The 18,487-nt window shown below is 45.6% G+C and overlaps 2 protein-coding genes across 2 annotated transcripts in view; both read right to left on the bottom strand.

Annotated features, from left to right (window-relative positions):
• LOC144698080 (uncharacterized) overlaps positions 1-18,487 on the bottom strand; it is a 642,405-nt gene that overhangs the window by 216,148 nt on the left and 407,770 nt on the right. The gene's annotated exons all lie outside the window — the stretch shown is intronic.
• Positions 2,918-18,487, bottom strand: part of LOC144698077 (uncharacterized) — a 79,341-nt gene continuing 63,771 nt past the window's right edge. The window contains exons 7-9 of the mRNA XM_078570000.1: positions 18,247-18,250; positions 14,694-14,752; positions 2,918-3,098 (exon numbers count right to left, since the gene is read on the bottom strand). Of these exons, the coding sequence (XP_078426126.1) occupies positions 2,918-3,098; positions 14,694-14,752; positions 18,247-18,250 (244 nt within the window). The remainder of the gene's footprint in view (positions 3,099-14,693; positions 14,753-18,246; positions 18,251-18,487) is intronic.

The following is an 18,487-nucleotide window of genomic DNA, read 5'->3' as shown; positions in this document are numbered from 1 at the left end:
ACCACTATCGTACCTGCTTCCACCACCTCCTCTGGCATCGAATTCCAGACACTCACTACCCTCTGGATAAAAAACTTGCCCCGCACATCACCTTTATAGTTTTCTCCTCTCATCTTAAATCTATGCCCCTAGTAATTGACTCTTCCACCCTGGGAAAAAGCTTCTGACCATCTACTCTGTCCATGCCACTCATAATTTTGTAAACTTCTATCAAGTCGCCCCTCAATCTCCGTCGCTCTAGTGAGAACAATCCAAGTTTCTCCAACCTCTCCTCATAGCTAATAACCTCCAGACCAGGCAGCATCCTGGTAAACCTCCTCTGCACCCTCTCCAATGCCTCCATATCCTTCTGGTAATGTGGTGACCAGAATTGCACGCAATATTCCAAGTGTGGCCTAACCAAGGTTCTATACAGCTGCAGCATGACTTCCCAGCTTTTGTACTCAATACCCCTGCCAATGAAGGCAAGCATGCCATATGCCTTCCTGACTACCTTATCCACCTGAATTGCCACTTTCAGTAACCTGTAGACCTGTACACCCAGATCCCTCTGCCCGTCGATACACTTAAGGGTTCTGCCATTTACTGTGTAATTCCTGTCTGTATTAGACCTTCCAAAATGCATTACCTCGCATTTGTCCAGATTAAACTACATCTGCCATTTCTCCGCACAAGTCTCCAACCGATCTATATCACATTGTATTCTTTGACAATCCTCTTCACTATCTGCAACTCCTCCAACCTTAGTCTCATCTGCAAACTTACTAATTAGCCCAGTTACATTTTCCTCCAAATCATTTATGTATACCACAAACAGCAAAGGTCCCAGCACTGATCCCTGCGGAACTCCACAAGTCACAGCTCTCCATTCAGAAAAGCACCCTTCCACTGCTACCCTCTGTCTTCTATGACCAATCCAAGTCTGTATCCATCTTGCCAGCTCACCTCTTATCCCGTGCGACTTTACCTTCTGTACCAGTCTGCCATAAGGGACCTTGTCAAAGGCCTTACTGAAATCTATGTATATAACATCAACTGCCCTTCCGTCGTCGATCATCTTTGTCACTTACTCGAAAAACTCGATCAAGTTAGTGAGACACGACCTCCCCTTCACAAAACCATGCTGCCTCTCACTAATACACCCATTTGCTTCCAAATGGTAGTAAGTCCTGTCACGAAGAATCTTCTCCAATAATTTCCCTACCACTGACGTAAGGCTCACCGGCCTGTAATTTCCTGGATTATCCCTGCTACCCTTCTTAAACAATGGAACAACTTTGGCCATTCTCCAGTCCTCTGGGACCTCACCCGTAGCCAGTGAGGATACAAAGATTTCTGTCAAGGCCCCAGCAATCTCCTCCCTTGCCTCGCTCAGTACTCTGGGGTAGTACCCATCTGGTCCTGGGGACTTATCCACTATAATATTCTTCAAGACGCCTAACACCTCTTTTTTAATCACAACATAATCCAGGCTATCTACACACTCTTCCCTAGACAAATCGATCGCTAAGTCCTTCTCTTTGGTGAATACTGATGAGAGTATCTCTCCCATTTCTTCTGGCTCCACAGATTCCCACCTCTGTCCCTGAGTGGGCCCACCCTTTCCCTGGCTACCCTCTTGCCCTTTACATATGTATAAAAGGCCTTGGGATTTTCCTTAATCCTGAGTGCCTTTGTTCCAAAGGGACGGGAGTACATGAGCAAAAAAATCTTACTATAATTTGACAGGGCAGTGGTTCGGCTTCAGCTGGGGACTGTGTGCAGTACTGGTCTCCTTATCTAAGGAATGACATACTTGCCCCAGACGGAGTGAAACAACTCTTCACAAGACTGGTTCCTGGTATGAGGAGATTGTCCAATGAGGAGAAATTGAGGAGACTGGACCTATATTCATTGGAGTTTGGAAGAATGAGAGGTGATCTCATTGAAACATGGAACATTCTTAGGGGGCCTGGAGGGTAGATGCTGAGAAAATGTTTCCCTCTGGCAGGGGAATCTGGAACGTGGGGATTACACTCTCGGAATAAGTTGTGAATCTTTGGAAGCTTCTACCCCAGGAAGTGGTGGATGTTCAGTTGTTGAATAGATTTAAGACGGAGGTTGATAGATTTTTCAGTGTGAAGGGAATTAAGGTATATGGGGAGAGTGCAGCTAAGGTAGAAGATCAGCTGTGATTGTAAGGAATGGCAGGGCAGGCTCTAAGAGCCAAATGGCCTATTTCTGCTCCTATTTCTTATATTCATTCAACCTCAGTCTGGATCCCCATGAGCTGCTGAGAAAGTGAATTAAATCTTTCTTCACAAATCACCCAAACACCAGACTACAAGTCATGACATTAACTTGTTTATTGGTTACAAATCACAACTTACAGTTAAATCTGAGCACACAGGTTCCGTATAGACATGTGTAAATGTCATCAGAGTTATCCATCAGGTCAGCACGAATGGGGAGAGATATTTCACAAAACAAGGAACACAGATTCCACAGGCTATTCACAGATTCACACTAAGTCAGCACGAATGGATACTGAGTATTAATCACCGCAGGGACCAGAGTCTGAGGTTATAAATTGGTGAGTTTTCTTTAAGATGAATTCCTTCAATATTTGACAAATTAACAGCTTTGAACAGCCTGTCTATCAAATAGCTCAAGTCTACTTGTGATTACAAACATTCAAAACTCACATCCTCATCCTCCAGTTACAGAACACTTTCTCCTGTCAATATAGAGCTGCAGGACTGGACTGTGATCTGTGCTCATCTTCACTTCAATACAGTTTGTGAGTGGATTTGAATTAAAAAGCTTTGTTGACATAGTCATCTATTGACACATGAATGAGAGAGGCTGTGGGGCAAACACAAATCTAATGGGGCAACGAATATCAGAAGTTAACTCCAACTGTCAGAATGAACATGTTTCAGCACTGGATGTGATTTACAGCTGCAATAACAGCAGGATCCAACTCCTGCTCATACTGATGAACTCGCTGATGTCTCTTAAGGTGGGAGGAACAAGTGAATCCCTTCCTACACTCGGAGCAGGCGAATGGCCTTTCCCCAGTGTGAATACGCTGGTGTATAGTGAAATCAGATGATCGCCTGAACCCAGTCCACAGTGAGAGCACCTGAACGGTCTCTCGTCAGTGTGAACACGTTGATGGTACACCAGCTCCCTTGAACTTTTATAGCACTTCCCACAGTCTGGACATGAAAAAGGCCTCTCATCAGTGTGAACCAGCTGGTGTTTCAACAGGTGGGATGAATCAGTGAATCCCTTCCCACACTTGGAGCAGATGAACGGCCTCTCCCCGGAGTGAACTCGCTTGTGTGTCAGCAGGTTGAATGACCAAGTGAATCCTTTCCCATACTGGGAGCAGATGAATGGTCTCTCCCCAGAGTGAACTCGCTGGTGTGTCAGCAGGTTAGCTGACCGAGTAAAGCCCTTCCCACACTTGGAACAGGTGAACGGCCTTTCCCCAGTATGAATACGCTTATGTATTTCCAGCTTGGATGGATAATTGAATCTCTTCCCACAGTCCCCACATTTCCACGGTTTCTCCCCAACATGAACGGTGGATTTTGCTTCCATGTTTAAAAGCGGATGATATTCAGGTCTTGATGAACCAACCAATGTCGTCAGATCCTGATATGATGTTTGATTTCAATTTCCCAACTGCAAGTCTTCCCCTTCTAATACCCTGTGAAATTGATTTAAAACAGAAAAAAGAGAGTCAGAGAGAACCCACAAAAACACAAAGGCAGGCTGTGAAATTGAGCTGAATCAATCTGGTCATTTGTGGGGCCGACACGAGGGAAAAAGTGACCATGAAAACTGCTGGATTGTCATAAAAATCCAACTGGTTTACTAACGTCCATCAGGGAAGGGAACCTGCCACCCAGTCTGGGTCTACACAAGACTCTGGCCTTCAATGAGGAGAGAACAAGAGAGAGAAATAGAGAGGGAGATAGAGAGAGAGAAAGAGAGGTGAGAAAGTTTGGGGTTGAAGGAGAGAGTTTTTATATATCTACAATGTATCCAGGACTTTGACAGAATTTCACAAATTCTCAACCTCCACCATCTCGAAGGACCAGGTAACTCAGGGTAACTCAGCAGCTCCTGGGGATCCAGACTGAGGTTGAATGAATTTAAGAAATAGGAGCAGGAATAGGCCATTCAGCCCTTCGAGCCTGCCCTGCCATTCATTCGGATCACGGCTGATCTTCTACCTTAGCTGCACCCTCCCCATATCCCTTAATTCCCTTCGCATCATGTATGTGAAGACCATCGCCTCCAAGTTCCCCTCCAGGTCACACACTGTCCTGAAATGTCTGATATCCAGTACTCAGTACACAGCAGGCCTGGCAGTATCAATGGAGAGAGAAATAGGTGTGCAGAATGAATTACAGGGAATAAAAATGGTGAGTCTGACGGTCAATATAAGCTTAGAATTGGAAGAGAAATGGATGATAGCGCAGGGAAAATAATTCCTGAATATGAAAGATACTGTGGGATACTCCCCCTGTTTCCTGGCCCAGGATGGCTGGACATGCATCCTGCTGAACATTGGCCCCCATTGTGGTCATCATCAGTCCCTCGATCTGAGAATGACGTCTCCTCAGAGTTGTGAGTTTCCGCCATGGGTGTGTGACTGAACAGACCAACAGATCTTTGGACACATGGGGCAGAGACATCCCATGAGGTAGTGGGATCCAGAGTGCAGGATTTGCTTCCTTTTCTTTCCTACTGTGCCTTATCAATCAGACATTGGGACGCAAAGGGTATTGCAACTTGATGGACAAGTTGTCTCCATTCTGAACAATGGGGAACAAGCTCCTCCTAGTCATTCAAAACATTGCCCCCTACAAAGATGGCGGCCGCGCATGCGCTCAGCTGCCCACGGCCCCCAATAAAGATGGCGGCCGTTAACCCGGTCCGATCGATGGGAGTTGAGACCCCGCTCGGTGCAAACGGGGGAGCCGGAAGTTCTTTTGGGAGGTTTGCAGATCACACAAAGTGTTTACGAAGTTGCCTCGCCCATCTGCCAGGTCCATCGCTCCCTCCCTACGGCTAGTTCCTTCACTTACCGATTGTTGCTCCGAGAAAGAAGAGTCTCTCCATTGCCATTACTCACACTGCGCATGCCTCACTCCCAGCCCGGCCCCACCCCTCATTCATTCCGATTGGCTGGAGGACCAGCTGCTCCTGCTCGGTCCTCCAGTCTCGCCCCCTCTTCCTATTGGTCCGGAGCTGCCGTCGGGGCATTGTGACGGTTTCAAATGGTGAGAGCGGCCCCAGACTCAGCCTGACTTGCTGATTCTTGGCAGCATTTTCTGTTTGGGAATTAGAGCTAGAGATGGATGGTCAGTTCCCTTCTTTGCTTCATGCGAGGTCTTCTTAACAGAGACTTTGTTTTCTTTCATGGAATAAAAGAGACAGTAGAACGTCGATACAAAATTGGCTGAGGGTAAGAAACTGAGAGTAATGGTTAATGGGTATATTTTGGGGTGGAAGAAGGTTTGTCGGGGAGTTCCCCAGGGGTCGCTATTGAGACCCTTGCTTTTCCTGATACATATAAATGATCTACATCTTGGTGTGCAGAGGGCAATTTCAAAGTTTGTGGATGACACAAAACCAATTGTAAACCACAGACCCAATCCACGTTTGCATGGGGGTCAAGCAAGGCTGGTTCAGCGCACTGACACTCTTCTCACTCTTCCTTGCTGCAATGCTCCATCTCACCCTCAGCAAGTTTCTCGGTGGAGTGGAGCTAAACTGCAGAACAAGCAGGAACCTGTTCAACCTCCGCCAACTTCAGGCCAGATCCAGGGTTGTCCCATCCTCTGTCATTGAGCTGCAGGATGTAGACAATGCCTGCGTCTGTGCACACCCTGAGGCCAAGCTCCAAGCCATCAACAGCACCTTCACTGAGAGCACGGGCCATACACTGAACATCAGCAAGACAAAGGCCCTCCACTAACCCAGTTATCAAAATCCAGAACGAGGCCTTGGACCACTCTCCAAACCTTGAGAGGCTACTGTCTACAAGAGCAGACCTCGATGACGAAGTTCAGCAGACTTAACATTTCAAGTCCATATGACCTTTCTTCAGCTCTGAAGAAGGGTCATACGGACTCGAAATGTTAACTTTGTTTCTCTCTCCACAGATGCTGCTCGACCTGCTCAGTTTTTCCAGCATTTTCTGTTTTTGTTGTCGTGAACCTTCACCGCTGTCCTTGTGCTTTTAGATGGTAGTGGTCGTGGGTTTGGAAGGCGCTGTCAAAGGAGCCTTGGTGAATTCCTGCAGTGCATCTTGTAGATGGTACACACTGTTGCTATGTTGCATCGGTGGTGAAGGGAGTGAATGTTTGTGGATGTGGGGACAATCAAGCAGGCTGTTTTGTCTTGGATGGTGTACAGCTTCTTGAGTGTTGTGGGAGCTGCTCTCATCCAGGCAAGTGGGGAGTATTGCATCACAATCCTGACTTGTACCTTGTAGATGGTGGATAGGCTTTGGGGAGTCAGGAGTTGAGCTACTCGTTGCAGGATTCCTAGCCTCTGACCTGCTCTTGTAGCCACAGTATTTATATGGCTAGTCCAGTTCAGTTTCTGGTCAATGGTAACCCCCCAGGATGCTGATAGTGGGGGATTCAGTGATGGTAATGCCATTGAACGTCAGGGGCGCTAGTTAGATTCTCTTTTGTTAGAGATGGTAATTTCCCGGCACTTGCTACTTGTCAGCCCAAGCCTGGATATTGTCCAGGTCTTTCTGCATTTGGACATGCACTGCTTCAATATCTGAGGAGTTACGAATGGTGCTGAACAATGTGCAACATCCCAAACATCCCCACGTCTGACCTTATCTTGGAAGGAAGGTCATTAATAAAGAAACGGATGAATGTTGGGCCAAGGACACTACACTGAGGAACTCCTGCAGTGATGTCCTGGAGCTGAGGTGACTGACATCCAACAACCACTACCTTTGTCCTTTGTGCTAGGTATGACTCTATCCAGCAGAGAGTTTTCCCCCTGATTCCCATTGACTCCAGTTGTGCTAGGGCTTCTTGATGCCACACTTGGTCAAATGTCACCTTGATGTCAAGGACAGCCACTCTCACCTCACCTCTGGAGTTCAGCTCTTTTGTCCAGATTTTAACCAAGGCTGTAATGAGGTCAGGAGCTAAGTGGCCCTGGCGGAACCCAAACTGGGCATCAGTGAGCAGGTTAGAGATGAGCAAATGCTGCTTGAAAGCACTGTTGATGACTCCTTCCATTACTTTACTGATCATCGAGAGTAGACTGATGGGGTAGAAATTGGCCAGATTAGATGTGCCCTGCTTTTTGTGTACAGGACATAGCTGGGCAATTTTCCACATAGCCAGGTAGATATTAGTGTTGTAGCTGTACTGGAACAGCTTGGCTAGGAGTATGGCAAGTTCTGGAGCACAAGCCTTCAGTACCATTGCTGGACTATTGTCAGCGCCCATAGTCTTTGTACTATCCAGTGCCTTCAGCCGTTTCTTGACATCATGCGAAGAGAATTGAATTGACTGAAGACCGTCATCTGTGATGCTGGGGATCTGCGGAGGAGGCCGAGATGGGACATCTACTCGACATTTCTGGCTGAAACACTTCAGCCTTATCTTTTGCACTGATGTGCTGGGCTCCCCCATCATTGAGGATGGGGATATTTGTGGAGCCTTGTGAGCTGTTTAATTGTTCACCACCATTCATGGCTGTATATTGCAGGATTCCAGAGCTTAGATCTGATCTGTTTGTAGTGGGATCGTTTAGCTCTGTCTATCACTTGCTGCTTTTGCCGTTTGACACACAAGTAGTCCTGTGTTGTCGCTTCACCAAGTTGACACTTCATTTTTTAGGTATGCCTGGTGCTGCTCCTCCTCCTGTACTCTTCATTGAAGCAGGGTGGATCCCCTGGCTTGATGGTAATGATAAGGTAAAGGATATGCCGGGCATGAAGTTACAGATTGTGGTTGAGTACTATTCTGATGCTGCTGATGGCCCACAGCACCTCATGGATGCCTAGTCTTAAGTTGCTAGAGCTTTTAGAAATTGATCCCATTTAGCACCGTAGTCGTGCCACACAACATGATGGGGGGTATCCTTAATGTGAAGGAGGTACTTAGTCTCCACAGTGACTGTGCGGTGGTCATTCCTACTGATCCTGTCATGGACAGATGCGTCTGCGGCAGGCAGGTTGGTGAGGATGAGGTCAAGTATGTTTTTCCCTCTTGTTGGTTCCCTCACCACCTGCTGCAGACACAGTCTAGTGGCTATATCCTTTAGGACTCGGCCAGCTTGGTCAGTAGTGGTGCTACCGAGCCACTCTTGGTGATTGAAGTCCCCCACCCAGAGTACATTCAGCGCCCTTGCACCCTCAGTGCTTCCTCCAAGTGTTGTTCAACATTGAGGAGCACTGATTCATCAGGGAGGGATGGCTGTACATGGTAATCAGCAGGAGGTTTCCTTGCCCATGTTTGACCTGATGCCAAGAGACCCACAAACGATGTTGAGGACTCCAAAGGCAACTCCCTCCCGACTGTACGTCACTGTGCTGCCACCTCTGCTGGTGATGGTGGTGTCTGGGACATTATCTGTGAGGGCTGATTCTGTGAGGATGACTGTTGCTTGACTAGTCTGTGGAGGCAGCTCTTTTGACACTCGCCCTCAGATGTTAGTAAGGAGGACTTTGCAGAGTCGACAGGGCTGAGTTTGCCATTATCATTTCCAGTGCCTATGTCGATGCTGGGTGGTCCTTCCAACTTCATTCCTTTTTTGAGACTTTGTAGCAGTTTGATACAACTGGGTGTCTTGCTAGGCCACCTCAGAGGACATTGCTGTGGAGTCACATGTAGACAGATTTCCTCCCCCTGGAGGACATTAGTGAACCAGATGGGTATTTACAACAATCGACAATTGTTTCTTGGTCCTCATCAGACTTCTAAATTCAGATTTTTATTGAAAGAAAATTCAAATTCCATGGTGGGATTTGGCCCCGATTCCAGTGTCAATACCACTACATCATCACCTCTCAGACTGGAAGGCCTGAGACATGAACAGACTGCAGAGATGTTGTTGCAAGGCTCAAAGTAGGGGGTAATGGAACTGATTTTACTGCTGGCTGTTTAAAGTGGTACAAATATCACTCCTGATCAACCAATCACAACTGCTCTTTGAAAGCAGCACTCTAGGCCGAATGGCCTCTTTCTTTGCTGGAACTCTCTGTCATTTTATGTTCCCCAACACCACGGATGCTCTTTCCCAGTCATTCTGCCATTTTCTAACCCATTCTATCGAAATGTACTTTGTTACCTTGTGTCCTGTCTTTCTGAAGTCAAGACCCGGAGTGAATTCAGTGAGAAATTTCCTTGTCATTTCTAGCAGGAGATTCGGAAGCAGACCAGTTGAATGATAGTTTAAATGGTGCCGACCCTTCACTGCAGCTCATTGTGTTTTTGAGTGGAGATGATTTCTGTTTGTTACAAAGCGCAGGATGATCTGATTAACTGATGGAGCAGGTTTGAGGTTCTGAATGACCCCTTCCCACTCCTTTGAAACAAAAACAAGAAATGCTGGAAAAACTCAGCAGGTCCGACAGCATCTGTTGGGAGAAAGACAGAGTTAACGTTTCAATTCTGTATGATTCTTCTTCAGAGCCACACGGACTCGAAGCGTTAACTCTGTCTTTCTCTCCACAGATGCTCTCAGAGCTGTTGAGTTTTTCCAGCATATTGTGTTAATGTTTCAGATTTACAGCATCCGTAGTATTTTGCCTACTCATTTGACTTTGCTGTCGTTCAGTGGCAATACCAGTGAATGACATGATTAACAAACTTTATTAATGTGTGTGTGTGGTCGAACAACCTAAGGTGCTGGAGTACAACTCAGAGTTTCTATGGAAACTTGGGTTTGAATCCCAGCACTACGAAACATCCTGGTGATCTCTGTTTTGGGAACCGCAGCAGCTTCATTGGGACAAACTCACATTAAATCCAGGGCAATGTGCCTTTTTTTTTGATAGGAAAAACGAGGAGAGACAACATAAATATGAGTTGCTGTGGGGAAAAGGCGGGGTGTGGAGTTACAGTGGTTGAATTGCTCTTCCAGAGAGTCGGCTTGTGAACGACATGCTGAATGACCGTCTGATGTAGCCGTCTATGATTTTATACAAACATTAGTGACGTCAGTGCAGGTCCTGTATTCACGATGGAGTGGATAAGGTGACAGGTTATGAATGCGCTGGGGTCTCCACAGGTAGGCTGGGATCCTGCCAACTACTCTTCTTATCATTCCTGAATTTTACTGTGTGCCTGCAGAGTTAATTATTGGTTAAATTGAATAAAAACCACCCAAAAACCTCCAGTTTTCTCCAAATTCCATTCGTCTGCAAGCATTCAGAAAAGCTGCAGCCTGAAATGGAACAAAAACGGAGCCAGGTTGGTGTTATGCTTGCTTTCTGGGTGTTTGTCTCTCCTTACAGACAAACCCATGACCTCTGTCATTCTCGGTGTATATGTCTGTGTGTGTTCCTCCGTGTGTGTCAATGTGGTTGTTTCCCATTTTGCAATCCAAATATCCACGTTACCTTTATGGCTTTATATTAAATGGCACAGGAACAATGAAGAGCAGTTTTAAAAGATGCAAGAGAAGGTTTATTTCTGTTTTATTTTTTGAGTGGAGACATTTCAGCTTCTAAGTGCCCAAAAGTTTCAAGGTGGAGGATGGTGGAAATTGTCACTGAGCAACATTTAACCAGACAGACACCGAGTCCTTGTGGTCAAGTGGTTAAGGCAATGGACACATTGAGAGGATGAATTGGTAAATACAAATAGACCAAACTGAAATCCCTCGGACATTGGGAACTGTTTATACTGCTGTTGGACGTCTCAATGAACAGGAAAATAAAAGTTCAATCACAAATGTTACAGGAACGGATAGGTTATAATCACCAGGAAAGGCTGAACAGCCTGAAGCCCTTTTCTCTAGAAAAGAGAAGGCTGAGAGATGACCTGATAGAAATAGGATAAAGAATGGAGTTGGTAGCTGGGGAATTAAAATAATGGCTTCAATCTTCCCAATATTGAATTGAAGGAAATTTCTGCACATCCATCACTGGATATCAGACAAACAGTCTGATAATTTAACCATAGTGAAGTGGAGAGAGGTGGTGGTGAGGTAGAGCTGGGCACTGTCAGCGTACATGTGATAACTGATACTGTGTATTCAGATGATGTCGCTGTGGGGAACATGTTGATGAGAAATAAGAGGAGGCCAAGGCTGAATCCTTTGGAGACACCAGAGGTAACTTTGGGAGTGGGAAGGGAAGACATTCCAAGTGAATCCCTGGCTATGATTAGATAGAGAAGCATGGAACCAGGAGAGGGCAGCCCCACCCAGCTGGACGACAGTGGAGAGGTGTTGGAGCAGAATGGTGTGGTCAACATTGTCATAGGCTGCAGACAGATCGAGAAGAATGAGAAGAGATAGTTTACCTTTGTCACAGTCACATAGGATGTCATTAGTGGCTTTGATCAGAGCTGTTTCAGTATAGTGGCAGTGGCAGAAACCTCATTGGAGGGATTCAGACAGGGAGTTCTTGGAAAGACAGACATGGGTTTGGGAGGTGTGAACATGTTCAAGGAGTTTGTAGAGGAATTGGGGATTGAAGATGGGTCAATACTTTGCCAGGACAGTAGAGTCAAGTAATTGTTTTTTGAAGAAAGGGTGATGATTTGAACAGGTTGTGAAATTGAGCTGAATGAATCTGGGAATTTGTGGGGGCGATTCCAGGAAAAAGTGACCATGAAAACTCCTGGATTGTCATAAAAACCCAACTGGGTCACTAATGTCCTTCAGGGAAGGGAACCTTACAACTGGTCAGGGACTTTACAAAGCACCAGCACCTATTAGAAGGAATAGAGAGGGAGATCGGAGAGGCAGGGGGTGAAGGATGGGGTTTTATGCATCTGCAATTCTACCAAAGTCTCCCAAACCCTCATTCTCCACCACTTAGAAGGACCAGGGTAACAGGTGAATGTGAATACCATCACCTCCAAGTTCCCCTCCAAGTCACACACCATCTTGACTTGTCTGACATCCAGTACTGGGTGAACAGAAGTTTCCTCCATTTAAATTTTGGGAAGATTGAAGCCATTGTCTTCACTTCCTAACCATCAATGCCATCCATCTCTCTGACAACTTTGAGGCTGATCCAGGCTGTTCACAATCTTGGTGTTATATTTCATCCCAAGTTGAGCTTCTGAATACTTATCACTAATTCTGCCTGTTTCCATCTCAGTAACTTTGCCTAACTTCACGCCTGCCTCAGCTCATCTGTTCTGAAACTCATCCATTCATTTTTCCCCTCTAAACTGGACAATTCCTAGCTGTCCATATAAAGATGGGGTCATTCAAAACTCTGCTTCTGGTGTCCTTGCTTGCAGTAAGGCTCATTCATCCAATGCCATGGTTCTCATTGAGCTACATAGGCTCCTGGTTAAGCAACATATCAATGTTCAAATTCTCAACCTTGTTTTCAAATCCCTCAGTGACCTCGACCCCTCACTATCTCTAGAATACCCTCAAATCTACATCCCTCCCAGATGTCTGGACTCATCCAATTCTGGCCTATTGAGCATCCCTGATTTCAATTGACCCACCATTGGTGGTCGTGCCTTCAGCTCCCCAGGCCATAAGCTCTAGAATTCCCTATTTAGACCTCTCTGCCTCTTCCTCATCCTTTAAGACTCTCCTTACAACCTACCTCTTTGACCAAGCTGTTGATCATCTGCCGTGATATCTCCTGATGTGCTTCAGGGTTAAATATTCCAATATACTTTGGACCATTTTATTATATTTATCTTGCAATATAAATGCAGCTTGCTGTTGAATTGGACTTATATCATCATCATCAGTCAGTGATCCATCCAGCTCCATCTGGCCCACCACTACCGCCCACCACCCCCTCTCCCCCCACCACCACTTAAACAGTATAAATTTCATCACATTTCACTTTTCTTGAGCTCTGAAGAAGGGTCATATGGACTTGAAGCGTCAACTCTGTTTCTCTCTCTTTAGATGCTGCTAGACCCACTGAGTTCTTCCAGCATTTTCTGTTTTTCTTTCAGATTTCCAGCATCCGCAGTATTTTGTTTTTATCGTACCATTGTGGGAGCACCTTCACCACAGTGACTGCAGTGGTTCAGGAAGAAGGCCCACCAACACCTGACCAACAGACAACTGGGGATTGACAATATCTGCTGGTCTTGTTAGTGACACCAAATACCAAGAATGGAGTTAACAATAAATCTGATAAAAGGACACTTTAGAAATACTTGTTTCCAAAACAACATCCTTAAATTGAATGGATAGTGTCCGTTTAGCAACTCGATCACCCCCAGAATCTACCTCCCGTCACAGTCTCACATTGGAAATTGCTGGGCCTGACTGGTTTCCAAAGTCCTCGGGGTTAACCCCAGCAGCTTCTCCTCCAGCTCTACTCCAGCTCAAAACTGATGCAGCAAAAAGATCCCCATTCAACACCCACCCTAATTCAAACCGGCTCCTAACTGGTCTGTCTGTGTTTCTGGACTTGGCTCCATAAAACAATAAAAAGAAAGCAAAGTACTGCAAGGCTGGATCTGAAATTAAGAGATAGACTATTTTAAATATCCAGCAGGTCAGACAGCATGAACAAATTAAGAAACAGAAGTAGGGGCTCAGGTCGCTGACCTGCCTTCAGGCTGCACGAAAACTCTCGGCGACGGCCGCCGACTAATGGCGGGCAATGTTCCCACAATGCTATGCGCCCCGGAAACCGCTCTATCTAAAAGTTGTTAATTTCCTGTTGGAAGGTCGGTTGCCGCAATCGGCAGGTGGCAACTATGGCGCCGGGAGAGTCAAGGAGGTGAAGAACTGCAGCAAAATACAGGAGGACGATCACCCGCCATTATTACAGAACAATAAGCCGCGCATCTGCGCTTGCGCACCCACACCAGGGCCGGGACTAACAACTGTCCCGCATCCAGAATCACCGGGACCTGCAGCCTGGAACTGGGAGTGGGAGAAGCGGGAAGAATGAGGAGAAACAATATAATCCAACACTGACAGCAACCTCCAATCCACCTCCATTCCCGGGATAGTGAGACAGAGTTTAGAAACACTCGCCAACACGACTCCAGTGAAACTTCCACGAGGAAAAGGGGGAGCAGTGACTGTGCCTGCTCTGATATAGCCCCAGTCCTGTCACTCAAACCCCCCAACTCCGCCCAGTTCACAGCTCAACCTACCAGCTTGACCGGGCGGGGCCTAGGTGTGGGACAGTCAAAGGTGAGTCCTTCGTGTTACCAGGACAGTGGGGGAGGGGTGACCTCCTGCCCTGTGCTTTGTCCCAAATGGTTCCATCACCCCCACCCCCAGGGCCCACTAAACACTGCATGCAGACGGCTGAACGACCTTGGACATCCTCACTGACCTGCACAGGTACATTATGCTGCTCCCCACTCCCGATACACTCTGTAAACAAGTTGTTTTTCTTTTTTTCTGCTGCCCCTTCGCGTGAACATCTTGATTCATACAAGTTTTGTTTAAAACTTGTTTAATCTTGTTTAATTGCAGGGCTATGGGGCAAAGGCAGGGACGTGGAATTAGGTAAATTGTCCCTTCAGGGGGCTAACACAGACTCGACTGGCTGAACGGCCTCCTTCTTTGCTGTAACCATTCCATGATTCTCTGACTTGTCTGTAACCCGCTGCTCCATTCAAAGTGTTTCCCACCTTCTGCTTTTGTCCCTGGCTCCCTGTTTAACCAAGTAATTCAGCCCCATTCCCCTGCTCACCCTGTGCAGTGTGTGTGTCAGACTTCCTCCGGACACCTGCCCCCGCCACCACCCCGGCCACTTCAACCATCAGTAGCTTTCTGCTTGTCTGGTTTTAGTTTAGATTTACAGAATTCCTGGATTTAGCTTCAAACTCGCCTTAATTGAAATCAGCAAAACTGAAAATTTTTGTCCCACACAACAGGATAGATTCTTCTGTTTAAAGTCAGAGCCAAAAATGCAGTTACTGTACTCAATTAAAGAGGCTCTTCATTTTATTCCGCACCAGACCAGCATCTAAAACAGTAAACATTACCCTTCCAGACCCGAATATAAAACAGTGAACATTATCCTCCCAGACCCGAATATAAAACAGTGAACATTATCCTCCCAGACCCGAATATAAAACAGTGAACATAATCCCCCAGACCCGAATATAAATCAGTGAACATGATCCTCCCAGACCCGAATATAAAACAGTGAACATTATGCCCAGACCCGAATATAAAACAGTGAACATTATTCCCCCAGACCCGAATATAAAACAGTGAACATTATCCCCCAGACCCGAATATAAAACAATGAGACTGGAGTTTCATGAGACCGAGACTTCTGTTATCGATGTGGCAAATTAATTTTGGACAATCTCTATCTTTACAAACTCTCAAAGTCTACAATCCCGACATGAATCTGAAAATGCTGGAATTCCTCAGCAGGTCAGGCCTTCATCTGTCGCAATAGAAACAGAGTTAACGTGACAGCTCTGACCTTTCATCTGACCTGAGAATATATAGAAATGTAACAGTTCATTACCAGATCAAAAAGTGACACTTTACAGACATTGGGAATCAAAATTTGAATTCAACAATTTCCTATCATAATCTCTGCCCTCGTTTGTTCCTTATTTCTTTGAGTCCTAGTTTTCCTTTCTTATTTCTCTCATTTTCCTCACATTGCATTCAGACTGTTGTTATCGTGCCATTCACACCGAATCGAGAAACAGCTTTTGTGTTTTTAATAGTCCCATTACCACTCCCTTTAACCTTGCATTGTGAAACCTTTTGTCAGTTAATCTCTCCTACCCTGCAGCCTTTCATAGACCTTTCCTTCTGTTCCTCTTCCACCTCCCCCTTCACTGGCTCACAGACCTGAAACGTTAATTCTGTTTCTCTCTCTACAGATTCTTCCAGACCTGCTGAGTGTTTCCAGTTTTTAATCTTTTCATTTCATATTTTAAGCATTGCAGTAATTTTCGTTTCTCCATTCCAAGCTCTCTACCTGACAGTATTAATAATTCAATTCAGTTATTCATAAATTAATTTATCTGTACTTTATGTCTTGAAATCCGATTAATTATTGAGTTATTTATCAGTTATGTGTCTTTAAATTTAGTTACAATTTCACAACTCCTCACATTCTCCTCACGCTTCCTGGCACTAATATTAAATCCTTAGTAATCTTAAATGGAAGGGTCAGTCCAGCATTGACAGACCAGTCAGTTTAACCTCTGTGTGGGAAAGCATTTAGAAGTGGCAATTCAGGTTAAAATTAAGCCACTTGTACAATTTGTTCAGAACAATCGTGTTGAACTAAATTTCTTGAGTTTTTGATAAGGCAACAGAGAATGTTGATGAAGGTAACACGGTTAATGTGCACATGAACTGCTAAAAGGCATTTGATGCAATGCCAAGTAACAGGCTTGTCTGCAAAGTTTAAGTCCATGGGGCAGAGGCAGCATTGGCTGCGTGACAGGAAGCAACACGCATGGTGAACATGGAGCTCTGTTGAAGGGTCACGAGGACTCGAAACATCAACTCTTTTCTTCTCTGCCGACGCTGCCAGACCTGCTGAGTTTTTTCCAGGTAATTCTGTTTTCGTTTTGGATTTCCAGCATCCGCAGTAGTTTTTTGTTTTTATACGCATGGTGAACTGTTGCTTTTTCAAATTGAGGAAAAGTATACAGTGGGATCACAAGGGGTCGGTGGTCAGACCACTGATTTCTTGATATATATTAATGATCTCGACTTGTGTGTGCAGAGCAGCATTTCAAAATTTGCAAACGACACCAAATTTTCAAGTTGTCTTTACAGTGGGGAGAATGGTGATAAACCTCAAGAGGACACAGACAAGATGGTGGAATGGGCAGACAGGTGGCAGATAAAATTTCATTCAGAGAGGTGTGAAGTGATTCATTTTGGTATGAAGAACAAGGAGCGACAATATAAAATAAAGGATACAATTGTAAAAGGGTGCAGGAGCAGCGTAATCTGGGACTATATGTGCACAAATCATTGAAGATGGCGGGGCAGGCTGAGAAAGCAGTGAATAAAGCATGTGGAATCCTGGGCTTTATGAATACGGGAATAAAGTACAAAGTCAACCAAGTTAGAATAAACCTGAATAAAACACTGTTTTGGACCCAACTGCAGTATTGTGTCCAATTCTAAGCTTTAGGAAGAATGTGAGGCATTAGGGAGTGTGCAGGAAAGATCCACAAGAGGTTGGAACTTCAATTAGGTTCGGTGAAGTTAGGCTTGTTATGCTTATAAGGGGAACCATTCTCTTGCATCTTTTCTGGACCCTCTGTCTTCACTTCCTTCTGAAATTGTAGCCATTCAGTGGTGGTGGCATTAAAAACTTTCTTTCATGGAATGTGGGCAGGGACCGCATTTGTTGCCCTTGAAGCAAATGCTTGCCACACCATTTCAGAGGGCTATTAAGAGTAACCACATTTCAGTGTGGATCTGGAGTCACATGTAAGACCAGGTAAGGACGGCAGATTTCCTACCCGAAAGGACATTAGTGAACCGGATGGGTTTTTATAACAATCGACAATGGCTGAATTGTCACCCTTATTGAGACTCGCTTTCAATTCCAGATTAAATAATTGATTTTTAATCCCGCCAGCTGCTGTGGTGGGATTTGAACCCCGTGTCCCCAGAGCATCAAGCTGGTTTTCTGGATTATTAGTCCAGTAACATTCCCACCGTCTCCTCCAATATATATATATATTATATATACATTGTTTTATCATGTTCCCACGTTTCAGTAACAATTGTTGAAATGTCTGCTCCACACCCACAGGCTTTCATCTGTTTAAAGTCACAAACAGAAACGTCCAGTTTTCCCCTGGAGTTTGAGACAAATCAGTTTTCAGAATGATGCAGAGTTTCAGCCAATGAGGGAGAGCCGGGCTCAGCCCCTCCCCTCATTCACTTTGATTGGCTGGAGGAGCAGCTGCTCCCATTCTACTCCTCCTATTGGTCCGGAACTGCGATAACTCAGCCGGGCATTGTGAGCTGACAGGTGAGAGGTCAGTGTTGGGGGGCGGGGTTTACAAATCCCGAATGCAGCCCCAGAGCCGAATCTGAACCAATGAACATTCTCCACTCTCACCATCCGCCGCTTCCGACTTCTCTCCGGCACCAACCTCCAGCAAAGAGAGCAGGAGGCTCCGAGCATGCGCTATCGACCCGGACAATCCGCGGCAGATAGAGCTGTTTCTGAGGCGCATGGGATTTTGGGTATTCCGGCCGCCATTAGAGACCCAGTCTCAGTTAATCTTTGTCTGAATCTGGGAAAGCAAGGGGAAGATTCTGTTCGCATCTGTGGAAAGAAATAAAAAATAATTAATGTTACGGACTCGAAACGTTA

The sequence above is a fragment of the Cetorhinus maximus genome, chromosome 23 (assembly GCF_964194155.1).
Source record: "Cetorhinus maximus chromosome 23, sCetMax3.hap1.1, whole genome shotgun sequence".
In the NCBI taxonomy this organism is placed as follows: domain Eukaryota; kingdom Metazoa; phylum Chordata; class Chondrichthyes; order Lamniformes; family Cetorhinidae; genus Cetorhinus; species Cetorhinus maximus.
Note: the sequence above shows the minus strand (reverse complement) of the source record. Positions and strands in the feature narration are given on the sequence as shown.